A 24801-nucleotide genomic window follows, 5' to 3' on the forward strand; every position below is an offset into this window, starting at 1 on the left:
ATCTTTTAAAATACTACCCTCCCTTTTTCTTCTCCTGCAGCAGGCGCAAATCTTTCAATGCAGCCCCTATCTACTCCGTCCCAGAGGCTGGTCCAGATTAGAAGGTGGAAAAAATGAACTCGGGACAACGATTGCTGAGCTCTTGCAGTCCTCCCGCATTGATAGGGCCCAGTTGAATGTACGGAGGCAAACAACTGCAGAGTCGTGTAAAGCGTTACATGAATATGAAGAGAGGAAGGACGTGGGCAATGATCATAGCATCCTGCCTGCTCTCAAGCTCATGGGGGAGCAAACTGACATGCTCCACTGTATAGTGGATCCAATGCGGGAAAGGCAGCAAGACCACAGCCTGCCGCTGCAGCCTCTGAATAACCACCCTCCCTCCTCCCCAAGTTCAATAGCCTCCTCACCCAAACACCCAAGTACATGGCCAGGGGGAGGCTGCGAGGACCAACACAGTCAACCCCAGAGGATTGCACAAGCAGCAGAAAACTGGCATATCCTAAATTTTGATTTGGTTTCTGGACTAGTCCTTCCCTCCTCCTCCTCCGCCGCTGTAACCCAATAGCCCCTCTAGTTTCTGATTTCTCTCAATGTTTTGTGCAACACCTAATAAAGAACGGTTTTTAAACAATTGTGACTTTATTTCCTTTCATATATATGTATGGGGGGGGGGGTAGGTAACTTTAAGAGAAACAACAACTCCTCTCACAGCGTACCCGGGCCAGTCATGAAACTGGCTTTCGAAGCTTCTCTGATCTGCAGCGCGCCCTGCTGCGCTCTTCTAATCGCCCTGTTGTCTGGCTGTGTGAAACTGGCTGCCAGGCAAGTTGCCGCAACCTCCCACACCGCCATAAATGTCTCCCCCTTACTCTCACAGATATTGTGGAGCACACAACAAGCAGCAATTACAATTGGAATATTGGTTGTGCTGAGATCTAACCGAGTCACTAAACTGCACCAGCATGCTTTCAAACGTCCAAATGCACATTCTACCACCTTTCTGCATTTGCTCAGCTTAGAGTTGAACTGCTCCTTACTATTGTCCAGGGTGCCTATGTACGGCTTCATGAGCCATGGCATTTAGGGGTAGTCTGGGTCCCACAGGATAACTATAGGCATTTCAACATCCCCAATTAGTAATTTTCTGGTCTGGGAAGTAAGTTCCTTCCTGCAGCTGTTCAAACAGACCAGAGTTCCTCAAGATGTGAGCGTCATGCACCTTTCCAGGTCGTCCCACATTGATGTCGGTGAAATGCAGCACCATGGAAAAGTACCCTTTGCAGTTTATGTACTGGCTGCCCCGGTGTTCCAGGGCCAAGATGGGGATATGTGTTCCATCTATTGCCCGCCGCAATTAGGGAATCCCAGTGCATTAAAGCCATCCACAATGGTCTGCACGTTTCCCAAAGTCACTCCCCTTGATGAGTGGGAGTGGCAGCTGGTCAATGTTTGCGTTGGCTACTTGCAGTACAGCAGCCCCAACAGTAGATTTCCCCACTCCAAACTGATTCCCGACTGACCGGTAGCGGTTGGGCATTGCAAGCTTCCACAGGGCTATGGCCACTCGCTTGTCAACTGTGAGGGCTGCTCTCATTTTGGTGTCTTTCCGCTTCAGGGCAGGGGACAGCAAGTCACAAAGTACCATGAAAGTGGCCTTACGCATACGAAAGTTTCGCACCCACTGGGAATCTTTCCCATACCTGAAAGACTATGCGGTCCTACCAGTCTGTGCTTGTTTCCTGGGCCCAGAATCGGCATTCCACCGCATGAACCTGGCCCAACAGCACCATGATCTCCCAATCACCACATGCCGTACCGTCTGTGTCCATATCCTCATCAGTATAGTAATCGCGCTGTCATCACTTCCTTGCCCAGTCTTGCAGGTACTGCACATACTGCTGCATAATGCATGAGGTATTTACAGTGGTCAAAATGCAGCAGAGATCTGATCGGGCTCCATGGCTATGGCGCTTGCACGGGTAATCCTGGAAAAGGGGTGCGAAACGCAGGAGAGCAGAGTGGCAGCGGAAGCTGTGCTGTTTGGGTCACGGTAGCCGAACAAAGACTGACAATGGTTGTCTTCTGTGGCTTTCACAGAGGTGGGAGCCCAGGACAGACAAAATGGAGAAGCTCGCAAGTGTGGCAATAGCAGGAGAGCAGAGTTGGCGGCAGAAGCTGTGTTGCTCGATTCACAATGGCCGAGCAGAGTTGAGTTGGAGAGGTGGATTCATCGTAGCAGGAGAGCAGCGGTGCACCGTCTGCTGAAAGCAGTATGGCGTCTGCATGCCAAAAAGGGGCGAAACGATTGTCTGCCGTAGCTTTCTGGTGACACACACCCAGAAACACCCGCCAGAATGTTTTTGCCCCATCATGCTTAACTGGGAGCTTACCAGAGAATTCCAATGGGCGGCAGGGACTGTGGGAACTGTGGGATAGCTACCCACAGTGCACCGCTCTGACATTTGATGCCAGCCTTGGTACTGTGGACGCAGTCTGCCAAATTCACCCGCTTTAGTAGGGACACAGAAGACCGAACGTATAAAATAGCTTCCGAAAATTCGAATAGAATAATTTTGAAATAATTTTGTACTGTAAACGTACTGAGGGGTAGCAGTGCCATGAGAAAAAGACAGACGGAGTCTAGGAAAACCACCAGCCAAGAGAAGCTCAAGAGGCCTAAGCCTATTGAGGTGTCCTTACATCCCATCCTCAGGTTTCACATAGCTCAGGCTGAGGCCTGCCTCGGTCTGTGGAGCTCCATACTTGGCCAGGTTAGGTTTCTTCAAGGCCTGGTATGAGGCCTCCCTGCTTTTTCACTAGTTTCACCCCTAACTTGGACTCTGCACAGGCCACTAGGGCTAACCCCCTTAATCTTATTTTAAAAGAGCTATAAAATCATTAACAATCATGGGCCTCAGTTCTACACCTCATCAGAACAATGGCGCCTCCATCAGCCCCTGGCACCACGCCAGAGCCCTGTTCCAACACTGACTCAGACAGAACACAGTGACTCCTAGTGAATTAACACCACTGTTTTCTGGACCTCCTGGGTTTTGCCCACAGATCCCCCTACTCAGCACTGAGGAGGCCTGATCCTTCCAAAGGTATGACATGTAATGTTAGGTCTCAGCAGGTGTCCCTTATGGGGTTGGTGAAGGGATAAAGCACCAGGGTGACTGGGGGCCAGGACTACACCTGTACGGAGATGACGATGTCGCCCGCATGAGGGGAGCTTGGGGATCTGTTGCTCTCTAGGGGCTGGTTCACATGGATGTTAATGAGAGTGCTACAGCCACTCCCTAGAGATGGTTAGTCCTTTTCGTTCAGAATCGCCTGGTTTTCGCTCTGAAGATCATGGAGTTTAAATCTCAGTGTGGGCCCAAGCAGGAGCAGTTAAAATTGCAAGCCAGAGATTGACATACAGGGCAAGGGGGTGCGGAGCAGTGGGATAGAAGACCAGACTAGCAGCATGTGTGTAGGTCAGAGTTAAGAGTACTAGCAGAGCTGTGGGGGAGGCGTGTTTGGCAGCTGTTAGCATCAGGCTCAGGGGCCCGTTCTCCATTCCCCAGTCACAGGAGCAGTTTCTCTACACACCTTGCTTGCCCTGCCGCAAAGATAAAGCATCCCTGAGTGAGTTTTACATTCCTCCCCCGATGCCCCCCCGCCCCAGTGTTCACAACACAACAGGGAAGTAGGGAAGAAGCAGAGACGGAGTTACCAACTCTCATCATGTTATTGTGAGTGATGCAATACTTTGTGCTTTTCTTAAAGCTCCAGCTTCTGGAATCAGGTGAACATACCAGAACATCAGCTTTCCTTTTAAAAAACGGGTTTCAAGCCTCATCTTTTTGTTTTATGTTTGTATGGTGCCTGGCCCAATGGGGTCCTGCTCCATGACCGGAGCTCTTAAGCACTGCAGGAATACAAATACATAATAACTGTAGAGACAGAGAAGCTTCAAAGCATGACCTCCGCAGATTCAAAAGCCAGAAAAGCATTTTAAAATAGCCACAAATTTGTTTTTTTAAAAATCTCATGATTTTTAAGGGACGCTCAGGAGTTTGGGGGAACTCATGATTTTTGAGCGCTGAGGGTTGGCGATATTCTCAGCAGTGAGAAGGGCAGAAAGAGCGAGGGAGATGAGACGGGGAGCCCCAACCCCAAAGAGCCAAAAATCAAGAGATTGCTGCAAAAATCTCGAGATTTTTCACACAAAAAAATACACTTGAGGGGTTTTTTCATAGGTTCATGGATTTTCAGGCCAGAAGGGACCCTTAGATCAACCAATCTGACCTCCAGCAGAGCACTGACCAGAGAATGTCACCCTGTTTCCTCTGCATGGAGCCCGATAACTTGTGTCTGAGTAAAGCGTCTTCCAGACAGGCCGCCTGTGGGCTGGTCTATACTAGAAAGTTAGGTTGACCCAGGTGTATCCCTCAGGGCTGTAAAAAATTCACCCTCCTGAGAGACGTAGTTAATCCAACCTCTCTCCCAGGGTAGATGCCATGAGCTCACTGGAAGAAGTCTGTCATCGTCCTACCTCTCGGAGCGGTGGATTTACGACAGCGTTGCTGCAGTATGTGTCAGCACTACAGGGCAGCACTGCAGCTGTGTAGACATAGCCTGATTGAGAATCCATCACTTCCAGTGGTCGTCTGTTCCAAGGGTTAGTCACCCTTCAAAATGTGTGCCTTACGTCTACCATAGATTTGGCCATGGACGGTGGGTGAACCACAGGCTTGGGGAGGCTAGCCCCTGGCCCGGCCCACCCTTCAGCCTCAGGCCCCACCCCAAAGCCCAGAATCCCTCCCTTCCACAGCTACCAGCCCCGCCTTCCAATCCCAGGTTGCCCAAGCACCACCAGCCCCAAAGCGTCAGGGCACACACACACACCCAGAGCACCAGACAGGCTGCCCCATCAGCCCCGCAGCACTGGGTGGGTGGGCTGCTGCCCAGCACCAGACCACTGGGTGGGCGTCGGGCAGCCCTCCTTTTCCCCCCAGCCCTGGAGAACTGGGTGGTGCGGCCCCAGCCACCCCAAGTCCTAGCCGCGCTAGCCCCAGCCCCAGCCCAGCAGGCTTCCCGGAAGAGGAGCAGGCTGCTTGCCTGGGCTGGGGCCAACTACCAGCAGCAGAAGGAGGGGGCCTTGGGCGGAGCATGGGCAGGGCCACGCGGGGCTCTTTGCGGAGGTACAGCCTCCCCAGGCTATTGAACGCATCGTCCATGGATTTGGCTGGCTCCAAGTTCCAACCGCTGGATCTTGTTCTACCCTTCTCCACTCGATTAAAGAGCCCTTTAATAGCCAGTCTTTTCGCCCTATGAATGTACTTGGGCACTGTACTTGAGCTACTTCTTGATCTCCTTTTCGATAACCTAAACTGACTGAGCACTGAGAATCTCTTGCTAGCCGGCACTTCTTCCAGCCGGCAAATTGCATTTGTGACTCTTCTCTGTATCCACTCCAGTTTTTCAATAACCTAATCCCACAGAACAAGAAAGAAAAAGGCCTCATTCAATACCATGGCCACCTACACACTTACTCGACCTTGTGCCTGCCCGCCCGCTTCGAATCATAGAATATCAGGCTTGGAAGGGACCTCAAGAGGTCATCTAGTCCAACCCCCTGCTCAGAGCAGGACCAATCCCCAACTAAATCATCCGATCCCAGAAGGATACACTGACTAGACCCCTCGATTCCAGGCAACTTGGCCTTCTGATTTTTGGGGCACTTGGGGTGTGCTTGAGCCCTGTTTTTAAGCTTTTCTCTGCAACTGTGCGGGCAAGAAACTTATTTTTCTTTTGAATGCACACTGAGGTTCTCAGCTAGTTCCTTGTTTCCAGGAGATGGGGCTTGAAATAAAACATCAGTTACCATGGGACTTGCAATAAAATCCTGAGAGCTGGCAACACTGAAAAGGTAGCGTAACAGGAGGCTTCAATGGGAGGGGGGTCTTAGTGCTGAAGGGTTCGATGGTTATGTTTCCCTTTCACCCTGAGCTTTGCACTTTTCACCCGGCCCCTCCCCAGCACCAGGCAGCTCCCCAGGTGCTGCCTCTCTGCTCATCTGATTCACACCCCGCCCCCTCCCCACCACTCTCCCTACAAAGCCCCAGTCCCACAGCCTCCCCTCTTATGAGAAGTGGCTGCTAGACAGGGCTTCTTTCTTAGCATCTTCAGCCATGGGGCTGGGCTGTAGGTATTTTGTGGGCTTAGTACTGCTCTGGTCCCTAAGGATAGCCCTTGGGCAGGGGGACTTCCACAGGGTCAGTTTCTCTGTCTTGCAACATGAGTATGACTGTGGAGACTATGGGATGCAGCTGCTGGTCTTTCCCAGCCAGGGCCGCACCGTCCGCTTCAAAGTTGTGGGTAAGTAGCTGCCTGGCTGCTTCATAAGAAAGCTAAGAAGCCTCCTGCTTGTCTGCCCTCTTAGACATGCAGGAGGGTTTTATGGGTCTCCTGTGGAAACCTCTTACTTCTACAGTATGTAATGAGAGCTTTCGGAAGGGAACAAGAAGGTCCTACTCTAGTGCTTTTTGGTGGCCTGGCTGTTACCCTCAAATCTTGAGTACCCTGGTCTCCTGAAGTGAGAGTCTGTGGCTTCTGTCCCCTGGAGAAAAGACTGGAGATAGCGCTAACCGTTGAATCCAGGTAGCAAAGTCTTTCCTCACAACAGCCTGCTGACCGTGACCCACAAAATAGCAGAGGGTAAAGAGGGAACCCTGCTGGGGGGAGACTGTAAAAGGACATACTAAAATGTGGCTGGGTATCCCAAGCTCTGGTATAACTCGGCCCTTTGAGCTCCAGATGCCTGGATCCTGCGCCCTCTGTGGGCGATCACCTCCCTGTTGTCATGCCCAAGCACGGGATGGGATGGCCTGGCCTGGCTCGGCTCGGCCACTCTCAGCCCTCCTTGTTAGGGGGCTTATTCCTTCACCCACTTACTTCCCTGGTCCTTTTCGCATGAACAGAGAGCAACAATACCCGAAGTCCAAAGATGCAAACAATTCGAAGTTTATTGGGGGGAACTTCCAGCAAGCATGATTCCAGTTTCCTTCCTTAGTGTCCTCCTTCCCAGCTCTGACACCACAGAGCCTTACACCTGTGTCCCTGTTCCCATTCCTGCCCACAGCCAAACATTATTCCAATTTCCTTACCCCCATTCCCTGTTCCCATTTCCCCCTTTAGCAAAACATGATTCCAATTTCCGCACCCCTGTTCTCATCCCCTCCCACCCACGCCCACTCACTTCCTTATTGACTACAGATTATATAGTAAAACTTGAGTTCTGCTTAGCTATACCTTAACCAATCATTTTCCTGAAATGTAACTAACCAATCCTAACATATTGGTACATGATTATGTACCCAATTATATCCCACCACCTTAATGAGTTTACACCCAGCAAAATTAATTATAGAGCAGACAGAAACAATCACAGAACCAGACAGAGATTATACAGACAAACAATAGCAAAGTGGGAACTATAAATGACAAAACAATATAGCAGTGAGGATTTCACATCCCAGCTATTGATGAGTGAGTTCTTGCCAGACAGGATGCTATCAAACTAAGTTTCCTTTTACATTTTCTAGGCACTTCCCTTTCTCTGGAGGTGATAGGAATACAATCCTGTCCTGATAGTGCCTAACAGCCCAATAGCCCCTTATTTCAATGTGACTAGTTTGGAATGTGAGGATGTGACCGTTCGCTTCCCAGCTTATGGCTGCCTCTCTTGCTTAGCCAAAGGCCTTAGCCTAAGAACAGGGCCTCAGACTGTCACAGTAAGAGAAGGCCCTTACACCAGCAGACAGTGATTTTGATTCTTTCTCTTATACCTCTAGAACTAGCCAAGTGATAAGAATACACCTAAATTCTGAGAGTATAGGCCTTTACAGACAGGCCTGAACATCTATATCCTAACACTCCTGGCTCTAGGTCAGACTTGGTAAATGACGGCCGTCCTGTACCTTTGGAGCTGCTTCCCACCATGCTAAACTCCACTAAACTGAAGGATGTGACAAACCACAGTCACTGTTCCAAATATGGCTACTTGGCTAAGCTTCATCAAGGGCTTTCCTTACCCACGACCTGTATGACTCTCTCCACAGATGAGTTTGGGACACCCTTCGAAGTTACCAACTGCTCCATTTGTCTCCATTGGGTCACATCTGGCGAGGAAGGAGCGATGATCTTCTCAGCTGGCTACAATGGCTGTCATGTGCAGAAGAAGGTGAGGGGGGTTGGCACGCCTCACCCCAGTGTACCTGAGCAACAACAGAAGCTGGAGATGGGTCCATACCTGCAGTCACAGCAGCCTGTGCAGCTGCGGGGCGCTGTGCTTAGCGCCTACAGAGAGTCTGTTAGGCCACAATACTGACTGATTGGTGTCTCTACATTGCAGGATGGGCGTAACCACCTGCAAGTCCGAGTGGAGGAACTGCTGAGCGCCAGGGCCGTCGCTGCCACCTATGATGTGAACATGACCTGCCCTAAGCCCACTGAACGTGACTTAACCCCAGAGGAGACCATGCGCTACGTGCCCCAGCCGGGCCTGGTGCGCCCGGTGCCCCAGCCGGGCCTGGTGCGCCCGGTGCCCCAGCCGGGCCTGGTGCGCCCGGTGCCCCAGCCGGGCCTGGTGCGCCCGGTGCCCCAGCCGGGCCTGGTGCGCCCGGTGCCCCAGCCGGGCCTGGTGCGCCCGGTGCCCCAGCCGGGCCTGGTGCGCCCGGTGCCCCAGCCGGGCCTGGTGCGCCCGGTGCCCCAGCCGGGCCTGGTGCGCCCGGTGCCCCAGCCGGGCCTGGTGCGCCCGGTGCCCCAGCCGGGCCTGGTGCGCCCGGTGCCCCAGCCGGGCCTGGTGCGCCCGGTGCCGCAGCCGGGCCTGGTGCGCCCGGTGCCGCAGCCGGGCCTGGTGCGCCCGGTGCCGCAGCCGGGCCTGGTGCGCCCGGTGCCGCAGCCGGGCCTGGTGCGCCCGGTGCCCCAGCCGGGCCTGGTGCGCCCGGTGCCCCAGCCGGGCCTGGTGCGCCCGGTGCCCCAGCCGGGCCTGGTGCGCCCGGTGCCCCAGCCGGGCCTGGTGCGCCCGGTGCCCCAGCCGGGCCTGGTGCGCCCGGTGCCCCAGCCGGGCCTGGTGCGCCCGGTGCCCCAGCCGGGCCTGGTGCGCCCGGTGCCCCAGCCGGGCCTGGTGCGCCCGGTGCCCCAGCCGGGCCTGGTGCGCCCGGTGCCCCAGCCGGGCCTGGTGCGCCCGGTGCCCCAGCCGGGCCTGGTGCGCCCGGTGCCCCAGCCGGGCCTGGTGCGCCCGGTGCCCCAGCCGGGCCTGGTGCGCCCGGTGCCCCAGCCGGGCCTGGTGCGCCCGGTGCCCCAGCCGGGCCTGGTGCGCCCGGTGCCCCAGCCGGGCCTGGTGCGCCCGGTGCCCCAGCCGGGCCTGGTGCGCCCGGTGCCCCAGCCGGGCCTGGTGCGCCCGGTGCCCCAGCCGGGCCTGGTGCGCCCGGTGCCCCAGCCGGGCCTGGTGCGCCCGGTGCCCCAGCCCCAGCCGGGCCTGGTGCGCCCGGTGCCCCAGCCCCAGCCGGGCCTGGTGCGCCCGGTGCCCCAGCCCCAGCCGGGCCTGGTGCGCCCGGTGCCCCAGCCCCAGCCGGGCCTGGTGCGCCCGGTGCCCCAGCCCCAGCCGGGCCTGGTGCGCCCGGTGCCCCAGCCCCAGCCGGGCCTGGTGCGCCCGGTGCCCCAAATATATCCTCCACCAAGCAACATAGGTGTGTGGGGGTGTCTGTGACCTCTAACTGGTTTGAGTGCATGTGGGTCCCCTCTAATGGAAGGTTTCATGGTCCACTTCTGACTCCTGTGGTGGTCTTCAGAGGAGCTGAACCTTGTCTCTTGCTTGTGGCTGCCATGTTAGAGCTGGTGTTGACAGTGTTGTAAGCCATAATCAAAAATGAGATTCGTTTAGAAATCATGCTCTTCCCCCACCCGCCCCCAGTTTATTTGAAGGGGAAGGGGTGGCTATTTGCCTTCTGGTTTTTCGAAGTTTAGGGGGAAGGCACTTGCTTCCAAAGTCTGTGAGCTACTTTGGCGCAAAATCCAGTCACACATGCACCAATGTGTCCTTGCCATTGGCTGCTCAGAGGGGCTTCCCCTGTTCCTCCATTATCCCAGGGTTTGGGATCTGATGTTGTATCCCTTCATATCTCACCCCCACATCTGCTTGCAATCTGTCTCCTCTCCCCCCACCCCCAATGTGTCTCACACAGGCTCTTCTCAGCTCTTAGTCCCTCACTCTCCTAGAGTCCTGTCTAGCCCTCCCCCTAAACCAGAGTGGCATCCACTTTGCCTGTAGGTACAGCTTCAGTCTCATGAAAGAAATTCGCAGCCATGTTTATGAGGGACACTTTCCTCTGATCGGCTATGGGGAAATGGTGGCCAACCTGCTAGCTTCTGCCCCATCATCCGTAAAGGGAGATGGTGACTTCAAGAGAGGAAAAATTCATAGAGCAGGCGTTTGCTCACTATTTCATGAGATGGCTAGAGAAACCCACCTCAGAACTGCTAAGTGATAAATTAGAGTTGACCACATTGCTGGCTGTGTTGAGGGGGCTGTAGGGTGTAGGTGGGGGCTCTCCTCTGACACAGCAGCAGATCAGGAGCCTGAATTTCCAAGTGACATGTTAAGCCTGCTATCAGAGAAGGGCAACATGCTACATCTGGAGGACAGGGGTGGGGATCTGAGCACAATGCTGTCTGAGGTGGTATGTGGTTTGAGGTTATGGTTGTGGGGGGCAGGGTGAGCTGGGATGGAGGACCACTGTGGGAGCTCTTGCAGCCCTTTGGGGAAGGGGAGGAGGGTTGGACTGGTGTTGAGGTCAGCCACTTGTCCAGAGGTCACTACAGATCTTAAAAAGTCTCTGGGGAAGGGTCTCTTGCGATCTCTTTAGAGGATCTCTAGCTCTCCTTAATCCACACCCTGCTGTTCTAGGGGCGCATCTCACAGAGGAGCAGTGCCGTGTGGTGGCTGGGAAGATGCCCTGTGCGGATGCCCCAGGCCAAGCTGCTTGCTTCCAGGCTGGCTGCTGTTATGATGAGACTGACCTCACCATTCCCTGCTACTTTGGCAACACAGGTAGGAGACCTGCCCTCATGTCAGTTTATGGAGCCTTTTGTCATCTCTGTCCTGGGAAGCTTGGTGACACACCGTACGTCTCAGATGAGTTTGGTCACCACCTACTAGCATGGTGAACTAGACTTGGATGCAATGTCTTTGTAACTCTCACCCTAGGCTGCAGCTGGCATCAGTTGTGTGCAAAGGGATTCCTTCCTACATCACGGTCTCTCCTCAGTTGCCCAATGCCTGGCAGATCTTGAGAGCCAACACCAAATGTGTGGTGGCAGAGGAAGAACCATCAGACGGTACAGGCTGGTGCTCCATCATCAGATCGATGGATAACTCTGCCGGCTTGTGTCTCGTTCCTGCACAACATGAGCTGCAATCATGCTGTCTCAGACAAACCCACTTACCCCCATGGGGCTTCATTTGATAGCTTCCAAAGCCAGAAGGGACCATTGTGATCACTAGTCTGATTTCCTGTATAACACGAGCTATAGGATTTCCCTGAAATAATTCCTCCAGCAGATCTCTTAGCAGACATCCAGTCTTGCCTTATCAGTGATGGAGAATCCACCATGACCCTGGACAAACCATTCCAAGAGTTAACTACCCTCGCTCTCAGATCTATACCTTATTTAAATACTTAGACTGTAATCAAGTCACCCCTTAACCTTCTCTCTGTCTAAAGAGACAGAATTTGGTCACTACAAGGCCTGTTTTCTAATATTTCTCATGGCTCTTCTCCAATCTATCATCCTGAGTGTGGCATGGAACTCTTGCCCAATTCCTCTACCAGGAACATCTATACTTAATCCTGCTCCTTTGTGTTGCAGTCACTGTTCAGTGCCTCCTGGATGGTCACTTTGTTCTGGTGGTCTCCAGGGACATGTCTGATCACCCCATCATCCTGGAGAGTGTCCGGCTAGCCTATGCCCAGGCAGGGTGTGACCCCATCAGGATGACTGAGGCTTTTGTGATCTTCCGCTTCCCCCTCATGCAGTGTGGCACCACAGTCCAGGTGAGGGGACACCCACGGGAAGCCAGGGTGAGTGCTCTGCTCAGGGTCTTGAGGGACTAACCTGCCCCATGTCTCTCTCTTCCAGGTGATCCATGACAAACTGATCTATGAGAACCAGCTGATCTCTGGCATCGACATCCGGACTGGGCCGGACGGCTCCATCACCCGGGACAGCACCTTCATGTAAGTTGGCCTGCTCTGTTGACTAGCAAGGAAGTGATGGTGAGCAGTCTTCAGCCCTTCCACAGTGGAAGCGTGAGGCCAGATCCTTTCCCCTGGCAAAGATCTGATCCATCAATTTTCCAGCAGCCTCTCCTGACCACCAAAGGACTTAGGGGATGTTCTACAGATGTGGATTCCCTGCAGTCTCAGGCTGCCCCACACTCAGAAAAGGGGATATGCACCTGATCCCTAATGGGGCATGGGGCAAAATCTTGCTTTGTGAAGGGAAGGACACTCTGTGCAGCTGACTGTCCAAGAGTCAGGGTTTTACGTTGTCTGATCAAATGCCAACATTGGTCAGCCTCACCTCAGTCCCTGGAAAAATCCTGCAGCAGGTTGTCAAGGAATCCATTCTGAAGCACTTGGAGGAGAGGAAGGTGATCAGGACCAGCCAAAATGGATTCACCAAGGGCAAGTCATGCCTGACCAACCTGATTGCTTTCTATGATGAGAACTGGCTCTGTGCATGTGGGGAAAGCGGTGGACATGATATACCTTGACTCGAACAAAGTTTGTTACAGACTCCCACAGTGTTCTTGACAGCAAGTTAAAGAAGTAGGGGCTGGATGAATGAATTAAAGGTGGCTCGAAAGCTGGCTAGATCATCAAGGTCAACGGGTAGCAATCAACAGCTCTGTCTAGTTGGCAGCTGGTATCAAGCGGCATGCCCCAGGCGTCTGTCCTGGGGTTGGTTTTGTTCATTATCATTAATGATCTGGATGATGGGATGGCTTGCTGAGGGTGGAAGTTAATGGATAACACTAAGTTGGGGGGAGAGATCTAGAAAAATTGAAAATTGGGCTAAAAGAAATCTGAGCTTCAATAAGGACGAGTGCAGAGTCCTGCACTTAGGAGGGAAGAATCCCATTCACTGGTACAGGCTGGGGACCGACTGGCTAAGCAGCAGTTCTACAGACAAGGGCCTGGGGATTACAGTGTACGAGAAGCTGGCTACGAATGAATAGTGGGCCCTTCTTGCCAAGAAAGCTACTGGTATATTGGGGTGCATTAGTAGGAGCATTGCCAGCAGATGGAGGGAAGTGATGATTCCCCTCTCACCAGCAGTGGTGAAGCCCATCTGGAGTACTGTGTCCAGTTTTGGGCCCTCACCAACAGAAAGGATGTGGAAAAATTTGGAGATTGCCCAGCAGAGGGCAACAAAAATGATTAGGGGGCTGGGGCACATAATTTATGAGGAGAGGCTGAGGGACCTGGGCTTATTTAGTCTGCAGAAGAGACAAGTGAGGGGGGATTTGATAGCAGCCTTCCCCTACCTGAAGGGGTTCCAAGGAGGATGGAGCTTGGCTGTTCTCAGTGATGGCAGATGACCGAACAAGGAGCAATGGTCTCAAGCTGCAGTGGGGGAGGTCTAGGATGGCTATTGGGGACGGGACTGTCCCTCTAGGAGGGTGGTGAAGCACTGGAATGGGTTACCTAGGGAAGTGGCAGAATCTCCATCCTTAGAGGTTCTGAATACCTGGCTTGACCAAGCCCTGGCTGGGATGATTTAGTTGGGGTTGGTCCCGCTTTGAGCAGCGGGTTGGACTAGCTGACCACCTGAGGGCTCTTCCAATCCTAATCTTATGATTGTAAACGCCACTTGCTGTGCGATCTCCAATGACAAGTAGGCACAGCCAGCCTGACCCGAGAAGGGCTCCATGGGGCCACCCTGAGGGACTAATAACTCCCTACAGGGTTGGTAGAAAGAAAGCTTGGATAACAGTTGGTGGCAAACTTGATGTAAGGACTGTTGCCCCCTTACTAACATTCCGTGGGGTGTACTGGTTGGCTAGCTCCCAGTACTAAAAGGGGAAGGATCTATGGGAAATCAGGACCCTGAGAGTGACAGTCCCCAGGAACAATGGGGAGAGGCCAATGCTCCAGGTCAGCCTGAATGACAGGGTGGGCAGGCTAATCAGAGTCAGGAGGCCAGGGAGGTCCTGTCCTCCATGTGAACTGGATTTGCCTGGGTCACACAGTCAGGTCATGTGTTTCCTTTAACCTTTCCCATGTTTCCTTCTTTCTAAAATAGTTGATTAAATAACTTGCATTTGCTTTACCTTGTATGTAATGGTCATGGGTCAGAAGTGCCCAGTGCAGAGAGAGCACCCCGGAGTGGGGACACCCTAGCCCCTGTCCTAGGTGACCACAGCAGGGTTGGGGGTCGAGCCCCCCCCCCCAGAATCCTGGGCCTAGCCTTGTTGGGGTTACGAGGACTCTGCCAGACAGGAGAGTGGAGGGGAGCCCTGAAGGGCAGGGAGGCCACTGGATAAAGGAAGTGGGAGCGAGGACTCGGATCCTTTCGCTAGCCCACTTCACTGGGGTAGTGCAGAAGCCAGAAAAGTTCCCCACAAGAGCAGGACTATTCCCCTGCTTACATTGAGAATGCTGCCAAAAGAGATGTGAGGACAAGTAAGCAGGTGCTTCTAGCCTGTCTGAGAAGGCCCCCATGTGGCCGTGCTCAGACACTCCTGCTGACTCCCTGAGTTGGAGGGAAGAACATCTGAGTTGCTAAAAGGGTTGATCCACTAGCATCCTTGGATGTCTCCCATCCAGGTACTGATAGGGCCTGATCCTGCTTGTCTCAAGCACTAATAAGGTCACTGCCAGAAACCACGTGGCCTCAATCTGAAGTCACAGAACATCAGCCCCTGTCTCCTCCCTCTGCTCTCTCCTGTGCAGCCTCCATGCTCGCTGCATCTACAATGCCAGTGACTTTCTGCCAGTCCAGGTCGAGGTCTTCTTGCCCCCCACACCTGCTCCAGTCACCCAGGCAGGACCCCTCCGGCTTGAGCTGCGCATCGCCACAGGTAGGTGACCCCTCACTCCAGCACGGAGATCCCATCCCCCTGAAGGACCACAGGTGTCTCAGCTCTGCTCTCCTCCTACCCTCTCCCTCACAGACCCGAGCTACAGATCCTATCTCACAGAGAGAGACTACCCTGTGGTGAAGGTGCTCAGGGACTCTGTCTACATGGAGGTTCGCATCCTGCACAGAACAGACCCGTCCCTGGTTCTGGTTCTGCACCAGTGCTGGGCCACCCCAAGCGCCAACCCCCTGCAGCAGCCGCAGTGGCCCATCCTGGTGGACGGGTGAGTGGCTGGGATGGAGGGGGAGCATGGCTTGGGGAGGAGGAAGGCGGTTTCCTTGGTCCACCCTTCTCTCATGTCTTGCTCCCAGGTGCCCGTTCCTGGGAGACAACTACAGAACCCAGCTTGTGCCCGTGGGCCCGGCCTCATCTGAGCTGCCCTTCCCGACTCACCACCAGCGCTTCGTCCTCTCCACTTTTGCCTTTGTGGACTCCGCCTCCCAGGTGGCACTTGAGGGAGAGGTGAGAAGGGGCCCACATGTAAAGCGGGTGAGGAGGGGGAAGTCGGAGTGCAGGGGCAGGAGCTCCTATCTGAGTCAGGTCCTGACCTCCTCAGCCTCTGCTGAGGCGCTGCACATGCAGAACCAAACTGATAGCTGTGAATCTGCTTCCTGCTTCCTACCAGCACTGGCCAGTCACTCACTAACTCCATTCTCACTTGTGTGGATTTTAGGTGTACATTTACTGTAGCGCCTCAGCTTGCTACCCCTCCCGGCTGGAGCCCTGCAGGACCATGTGCCCATCAGGAGCTGCTACAAGTAAGTCGGAGTGGTCTGAAATCCGTGTGGGTTTCTACAAGCTCCCATCCCAAATACCAGAGGACTCATAGTGAACAGAGATCTGCCTGTCCTGCCATGGGGAAACTACCACCCGCAGGACCATCCTGCCCAGCTCCTGAGTTCCCGGCCGAGGAGGCAAGCCCCCAGCCCCTCCTGTGCTGTCCCTCTCCCTTGCAGCCTCAGCACGCCTCCAGCACTCTGCTCCGGTAGGAGCTGTGAGGTCCCACTGCTCTAAGCAGCATCATAAGGGGGTTGGGATTGGAAAAGGGGCAGAGGGTGCCAGGGGGCAGTCGGGACAGGGGCTGGTTGGATTGGGCAGAGGTTCGGGGGGGCATTGGATAGTCATTGGAGTCCAGCGGGGGCTGTCAGGGAGCGGGGGGTTGGATAGGGGTGTGGTCCCAGGGGGCAGTTAGGGGCAGGGGTCCTGGGAGGGGGCAGTCAGGAGACAAGGAGTTGGGGGGCAGAGGGGGTTTCTGAGGTGGGCAGTCAGGGGGACAGGAATTGGGAGGGAGCCAGGCTCTTTGGGGAGGCACAGCCTTCCCTACCTGGCCCTCCATATAGTTTTACGGTGCTAATGTGGCCCTCAGGCCAAAAAGTTTGCCCAGCCCTGTGCTATACACTGACTGCAAGGCGTTCAGCCCAGCTCGTTAGGTACCTCTACCATGTCCTGTAGCGCGAGCTAGGGTATGATGGGCTAACACGAAGAGGTAAATGGCCTAATCGCCTACAACTGCCCTATGTAGGAGACAATACTAGAAATTGCCTCTGGAGAGTGGAGCGTCTGCTGCTCCTGATGAAATGGCCTTTCTTCCCAACTTCTCCCACACTTCAAATAAGCAATTCGGGAAGATCTAATACCTGGTACCACAACCTGTCAGGAGGCCTGTAAGGGCTCATGGTTGAGTCCATGGTGACGCTGCATTTCATCACGATGGGCCCTCTGGTTGTGAGTGCGCTGGACAGACAGCTCCCTAACTCTCCATTCCATCTGCCAGGAGGCCGCCGGTTCCTGGATATCAACAATGGGACAGGAGAGCCCCAGGACCTGGTGAGTTCTCCTGGCCCTGTGATCTTCCAGGAGAGCCCTGAGCCGTGGAGAGAGCACGTCTATGAGAACAAGGGTGAGGTTTCTGTTAAACCCTAGTAGGACAACTGGCATCTTGCACAGTAACCTGGAAAACAGCAAGTCAGTGCTGTCTAGGGGGTTCTAATATAAATGTTCATGGGGGGAGGGGGGCTATATGCAGAAGTCACTCCTTGATGATCCATATGTAAGCTAATGCTGGCTGACATCATACCTGTGAGTGCTTCCTATGAGTGGGCCAATGTTGGGTGTTATCCTTATCCTATGGACATTCATAGGATGTCTCAAAAACCAGCAAACTTGGGGGAGGCGGGGGGGACACTATGGCACCTCAATGGTGACTTGTATGCCTTGAGCCTCTGTGGCACTCAATGCACTGGGGCTAGCATTGCCTCTGCCCTCTATTGGATGGCTATCAATGGGATGGTGGTGCTGGCTCACAGTCTAAAAAGTGAGTTGACAATTCAAGTATCTTTCTGATGAAGGCTGGCCTAAGCGGTAGGGGGAGCACCACTGGGGCAGGGAAGTCTAGGTGTCATCTCCACACTTTAGACCCTACAGAAATCTGGATTGTCTTAACCTCTCCTCCTCCTCCTCCAGACCCTGTCTCCAGACTGGACCTGACCCTGGTGCTTCTGGCCATGCTTTCATTGGTGGTTGTGGCTTCTCTCGTTACTGTGACACTACTCCATAGGAGAAGCAGCTGGATGACAAGGTCCCAAATCTTCCATGGCAGATGACTGTAAAATAAGGGAGAGGAGCAGAAATAAAATCTCTGGAGTGCACTAATGTCTTGTGGTAGCGTGTGTCCCTCTGGGGGAGGGAACAGCAGTTGTTGAGGCCAGGGGTCTACTACTGGCCTTGTAGCTCTTCCCCATTCAGCAGCAGAACAGACCTCTCTGCAGGGATAGAAACCAGAATAGGATGTGGCATAGAGGACAGGAAGAAGCCTGCAAGCTAGCACTAGACAAGGTAAATCAAATGGCTTTCTCTCACTCCTGGGGTCCTATCTGGGGGGAGGAGAAGCCACTCAGCCGAACTAGAGACTTTTTGATTAACTTTACTGTGAATAGCTGGATTCTAACTCCACTGGGCACGCAATAAGAACTACTGGTGCTTGCCAGTCTCACATGAAGTCCATGTGAGCCAGCTGGGGGACAAGCCTAAGTCTGGTAACAAGAAACCCTTGTGTCTTCTGTGGGGGCTGTGGCCAGCCCCTAGCTTACAGGAGGTGGAGAAGATTTCCCCATTGTGTTAGTGACTGGGAAACCTGATGCTTCAAGACCTTAAGCATCCTGCCTGACAGCTGGGATCTGCCCCATAACTGGTATCTCCTGCTTCTTGACCCTTAAGCTATATCTATGGGGCACTCCAAAGCATGGCTGTAGTGCGTGCACACAGACCCAAGTGAGCTAGCTTTCATCAAGCTAGTTGAAATAACGGTAGTGGAAGCATGGCCTATACAAGACTAGCTGGGACTCTGGGTCGTACTCCAGTGGGTAGCCTGTGCTGCTGTTGCTCTACTGCTTGATCTGGCTAGGCCAAAGCTACCTCGGCTACATCTACGCACTCACCTCTGTCTACACGGCAATCTACCCTTCTCCATTTGCATTAGTTTCCTTCCATCTCGCCTGGGGAAACTACAGCCCTCCAGCTCCTCTCCAAATCCCCTTCCAACAGCTAAAATCCTCTCTCCCACTGCTCCTACCACGTCAACACCCTCCACCTACTGTAGAACCCACAGGGACTGTCACGCTAATGTGGCGTAACTGCTCTAATCCCTCTACTACCATCTTCTAGGGTAGCCTACTGTGGGACCGGATCCTGCAGACACTTAATGTGCATATGGTAATGACGTCATGGGGACTTCACGCATGCATGGAGTTAAGCACGTGCTGAGGGCTGGCCAAGCAACACAAACTGTTCATTAAATGTCAATGTGCATTCTGCAGTAGGCAAAACCAATGCCTCAAAACCCTTCATGGAAATGCATGGGCACTCGCCTGAGATCTAGGAGACATGGGTTTGAGTCCCTGCTCTGCCTGACTGGGTGCACCTGTGTACTCCTGCATCCCAAAATGGAGTGTTGCAAGGTCAGAGTCTTGGACTGTAAGAGGATGGCAGCAGGGATCATGCTTTTTGTTACTCCCTGCAAAAAGCATTGTGTGATGGCTTGGCACAATAATGAATGGAAGCCTGGTGGTTTATAGGCACAAGGCAATGAATTTGCCATTTGCTAAAATTTCAAAGTAGCATAAAGATCGTGCTGTAGTTGTAAAGGCCGTTGCTTCTGTGCTTAAATCATGTACTTGGGGACTAACCATGAGAATTATTGCTGAAAGCCGGGCACTCTTCTCCTAGAAGCAACAGAGAAGGAGAAAGACTTGGGTGTATTGCTTGATCACAGGATGACTCTGAGATTTCACTCTGATGCAGCTGGGAACAAGGCTCACCCAGTCATGGGATACTCGGATGTGGTATTTCCAGTGGAGACCGGGAAGTGCTAGTACCATTATACAAGGCACTGGTGAGACCTCATCTGGAATACTGTGTGCAATTCTGGTCTCCCATGTGTAAGATGAATTCAAACTGGACCAGATATGGAGAAGGGCTACTAGTATATCCAGAGAAATGGATAACCTTGTTAGGATATAGATATTCAGGCCTGTCTGCAAAGGCCTGTACTTTAAGAATTTAGGTGTATTCTTATCACTAAGCTAGTTAGTGATTTTGATGCTCTCTTTTATACCTCTGTCTGCCAGTGTAAGGTCCTTCTCTTACTGTGACAATCTGAGGCCCTGTTCTTAGGCCAAGGCCTCTGGCGAAGCAGCCATAAGCTGGGAAGCAACCGGTCACATCCTCACATTCCAAACTAGTCACCTTGAAATAAGGTGCTATTGGGCCTAGCAAATGTAAAAGGAAACTTAGTTTGATAGCATCCTGGCTGGCAAGAACTATTGTTTGTCTGTATAATCTCTGTCTGGTTCTGTGATTGTTTCTGTCTGCTGTATAATTAATTTTGCTGGGTGTAAACTCATTAAGGTGGTGGGATATAATTGGTTGGCTAATCATGTACCAATATGTTAGGATTGGGTAGTTAAATTTAAGTAAAATGATTGGTTAAGGTATAGCTAAGCAGAACTCAAGTTTGACTATATAGTCTGCAGTCAATCAGGGGGTGGGTGGGTGGCAGGTGTGTGTGGGGGAAATGGTGGTGGGTGGGTGTGTGGGGCGGGGGGAATGGGAGTAAGGAAATTGGAATCATGTTTGGCTAAGGGCAGGAACGGGACACAGGTGTAAGGCTCTGTGGTGTCAGAGCTGGGAAGGAGGATACTAAGGAAGGGAACTGGAATTATGCTTATTGGGGGGAACTTCCAGTAAACATCGAATTGTTTGCACCTTTAGACTTTGGGTATTGTTGCTCGCTGTTCATGCGAGAAGGACCAGGGAAGTAAGTGGGTGAAGGAATAAGCCCCCTAACAAACCTCACTTAGGAGAGGAGACTGAAATACTTTCATTTAGCCTAACCAAAAGAAGGCTGAGGAGAGAGAGAGATGACTGCTCTCTCTAAATGCATCAGAGGGATAACTATTACAGAGGAATTTACAAAAGCGGCAATGTACACACAAGAACAAATGGATATAAACTGGCTATAAACAAGTTTAGGCTTTAGATTAGACGAAAGCTCCTCTCCATCAGAGGAGTGAGGTTCTGGAGCAACCTTTGAAAGGGATCAGTTGGGCAGGGTGGGTAAAAACATAACTGGCCTCAAGACTGAGCTTCATCAGTTTATGAAGGGGATGGTGGGATGAGACTGCCTACAATGGCACATGGCTGATCTGTGACTGCTAGCTGCAAATCTCTCCAATGGCTGGTTACAGGACACTAGATGGGGAGGGCTCTGAGTTACTCTAGAGAATTCTTTCTCCAAGGTATCTAGCTGGTGGGTCTTGCCCACATGTTCAGGGTCTCACTGATCACCATTTTGGGGATTGGGAAGGAATTTCCCCCATGTCAGAGACCCTGTGGGTGGGAGTTTGCCGTCCTCTCCAGCACAGGTCACGGGTCACTTGCAGGTTTAAGCTAATGTAAACGTGGGGGTTCTGTTTAGTTTTGTCTTTATATCATTATTTGAGGACATCACTAACTCAGACAGAGGTCATGGGTGTATTGCAGGAGTGGGTGGGTGAGGTTCTGTAGCCTGTAATGCGCAGGAGGTCAGACTAGATGACCATGATGGTCCCTTCTGGCCTTAAAGTCTGTGACAGAAAAGAGGGGGTTCCCTGAAAGCTCAACAATGGCAGCGGACAGCCAACTATAAGCAATAACGCAACACTGGAGATACAAGTTGCATGCAACTGGATGTGTGCCTGTGTGCACATGAAAGACTTGGTATCATCTTGGCACAGAAGTAAGACACATGATTGCCTTAGGGTACCAGAAACAATCCACAGGGAGTGGTGCAAGCTACAATTTTTGCATCAGGATTGCCAGCACTGATCTGTGGCAGGATAGAACAATAGTAATAAGCTATTTCCTCCAACAACCCAATGGTGTATTTAAATGATGCAAAACTGGGGGTCAGTACTGGCTGATGGGCAGTGATGCGGGGGGCAGTGTGCTTTCCAGGACTGCAGTTAGCTAAGCCTTCACTCTCCAACTTTTAAATTTCCTGTATGGTCACCATCAGCACAATCCACCATCACAGGAGACCGTGCAGAGTCCACCATCTCAAGAGACCACGCAGTCCCGGATTCGCAGACGAGCTCCAGCTTGGTCCGAATGGGAGGTACTGGATCTCATTGCGTGTTAGGGAGACGAATCTCTTCTGGCACAACTATGTTCCAAAAAAAGGAACGCAAATACGTACATTAAACTCTCCACTGCCATGACGGAAAGAGGCTACTCCAGGGACACAGAACAGTGTCGTACAAAAAATCAAGGAGCTGCAAGCTGAATTCTGCTGCCCAGCCGCATGTGATGGCTTACTCACACCAAAGTGGCAGGCACTTCAGTATGAGAGGCAAAATGAGACCTTGTACAGAAAGAACATGTGCTGTGTATTATGAATTGCCTGTTTCACTGAGAAACAGCGTCCCCTTTGTTCTCTAAACTGTATCTTTTAAAATACTACCCTCCCTTTTTCTTCTCCTGCAGCAGGCGCAAATCTTTCAATGCAGCCCCTATCTACTCCGTCCCAGAGGCTGGTCCAGATTAGAAGGTGGAAAAAATGAACTCGGGACAACGATTGCTGAGCTCTTGCAGTCCTCCCGCATTGATAGGGCCCAGTTGAATGTACGGAGGCAAACAACTGCAGAGTCGTGTAAAGCGTTACATGAATATGAAGAGAGGAAGGACGTGGGCAATGATCATAGCATCCTGCCTGCTCTCAAGCTCATGGGGGAGCAAACTGACATGCTCCACTGTATAGTGGATCCAATGCGGGAAAGGCAGCAAGACCACAGCCTGCCGCTGCAGCCTCTGAATAACCACCCTCCCTCCTCCCCAAGTTCAATAGCCTCCTCACCCAAACACCCAAGTACATGGCCAGGGGGAGGCTGCGAGGACCAACACAGTCAACCCCAGAGGATTGCACAAGCAGCAGAAAACTGGCATATCCTAAATTTTGATTTGGTTTCTGGACTAGTCCTTCCCTCCTCCTCCTCCGCCGCTGTAACCCAATAGCCCCTCTAGTTTCTGATTTCTCTCAATGTTTTGTGCAACACCTAATAAAGAACGGTTTTTAAACAATTGTGACTTTATTTCCTTTCATATATATGTATGGGGGGGGGGGGTAGGTAACTTTAAGAGAAACAACAACTCCTCTCACAGCGTACCCGGGCCAGTCATGAAACTGGCTTTCGAAGCTTCTCTGATCTGCAGCGCGCCCTGCTGCGCTCTTCTAATCGCCCTGTTGTCTGGCTGTGTGAAACTGGCTGCCAGGCAAGTTGCCGCAACCTCCCACACCGCCATAAATGTCTCCCCCTTACTCTCACAGATATTGTGGAGCACACAACAAGCAGCAATTACAATTGGAATATTGGTTGTGCTGAGATCTAACCGAGTCACTAAACTGCACCAGCATGCTTTCAAACGTCCAAATGCACATTCTACCACCTTTCTGCATTTGCTCAGCTTAGAGTTGAACTGCTCCTTACTATTGTCCAGGGTGCCTATGTACGGCTTCATGAGCCATGGCATTTAGGGGTAGTCTGGGTCCCACAGGATAACTATAGGCATTTCAACATCCCCAATTAGTAATTTTCTGGTCTGGGAAGTAAGTTCCTTCCTGCAGCTGTTCAAACAGACCAGAGTTCCTCAAGATGTGAGCGTCATGCACCTTTCCAGGTCGTCCCACATTGATGTCGGTGAAATGCAGCACCATGGAAAAGTACCCTTTGCAGTTTATGTACTGGCTGCCCCGGTGTTCCAGGGCCAAGATGGGGATATGTGTTCCATCTATTGCCCGCCGCAATTAGGGAATCCCAGTGCATTAAAGCCATCCACAATGGTCTGCACGTTTCCCAAAGTCACTCCCCTTGATGAGTGGGAGTGGCAGCTGGTCAATGTTTGCGTTGGCTACTTGCAGTACAGCAGCCCCAACAGTAGATTTCCCCACTCCAAACTGATTCCCGACTGACCGGTAGCGGTTGGGCATTGCAAGCTTCCACAGGGCTATGGCCACTCGCTTGTCAACTGTGAGGGCTGCTCTCATTTTGGTGTCTTTCCGCTTCAGGGCAGGGGACAGCAAGTCACAAAGTACCATGAAAGTGGCCTTACGCATACGAAAGTTTCGCACCCACTGGGAATCTTTCCCATACCTGAAAGACTATGCGGTCCTACCAGTCTGTGCTTGTTTCCTGGGCCCAGAATCGGCATTCCACCGCATGAACCTGGCCCAACAGCACCATGATCTCCCAATCACCACATGCCGTACCGTCTGTGTCCATATCCTCATCAGTATAGTAATCGCGCTGTCATCACTTCCTTGCCCAGTCTTGCAGGTACTGCACATACTGCTGCATAATGCATGAGGTATTTACAGTGGTCAAAATGCAGCAGAGATCTGATCGGGCTCCATGGCTATGGCGCTTGCACGGGTAATCCTGGAAAAGGGGTGCGAAACGCAGGAGAGCAGAGTGGCAGCGGAAGCTGTGCTGTTTGGGTCACGGTAGCCGAACAAAGACTGACAATGGTTGTCTTCTGTGGCTTTCACAGAGGTGGGAGCCCAGGACAGACAAAATGGAGAAGCTCGCAAGTGTGGCAATAGCAGGAGAGCAGAGTTGGCGGCAGAAGCTGTGTTGCTCGATTCACAATGGCCGAGCAGAGTTGAGTTGGAGAGGAGGATTCATCGTAGCAGGAGAGCAGCGGTGCACCGTCTGCTGAAAGCAGTATGGCGTCTGCATGCCAAAAAGGGGCGAAACGATTGTCTGCCGTAGCTTTCTGGTGACACACACCCAGAAACACCCGCCAGAATGTTTTTGCCCCATCATGCTTAACTGGGAGCTTACCAGAGAATTCCAATGGGCGGCAGGGACTGTGGGAACTGTGGGATAGCTACCCACAGTGCTCCGCTCTGACATTTGATGCCAGCCTTGGTACTGTGGACGCAGTCTGCCAAATTCACCCGCTTTAGTAGGGACACAGAAGACCGAACGTATAAAATAGCTTCCGAAAATTCGAATAGAATAATTTTGAAATAATTTTGTACTGTAAACGTACTGAGGGGTAGCAGTGCC

General features: G+C 52.6%; 1 protein-coding gene across 1 annotated transcript; it reads left to right on the forward strand.

Annotated features, from left to right (window-relative positions):
- The first annotated feature begins 2621 nt into the window (after positions 1-2621).
- Positions 2622-17802, forward strand: LOC144266479 (zona pellucida sperm-binding protein 1-like). The gene is made up of 14 exons (XM_077819918.1): positions 2622-2774; positions 6144-6369; positions 8112-8233; positions 8405-8557; positions 9170-9743; positions 10961-11104; positions 11923-12107; positions 12193-12290; positions 15012-15139; positions 15233-15422; positions 15511-15661; positions 15873-15957; positions 16974-17099; positions 17663-17802. The coding sequence occupies exons 1-14, from the start codon at positions 2622-2624 to the stop codon at positions 17800-17802; spliced, it is 2475 nt and encodes an 824-aa protein (XP_077676044.1).
- Positions 17803-24801: the final 6999 nt, after the last annotated feature.

This window comes from Eretmochelys imbricata, chromosome 6, assembly GCF_965152235.1.
Source record: "Eretmochelys imbricata isolate rEreImb1 chromosome 6, rEreImb1.hap1, whole genome shotgun sequence".
NCBI lineage: Eukaryota > Metazoa > Chordata > Testudines > Cheloniidae > Eretmochelys > Eretmochelys imbricata.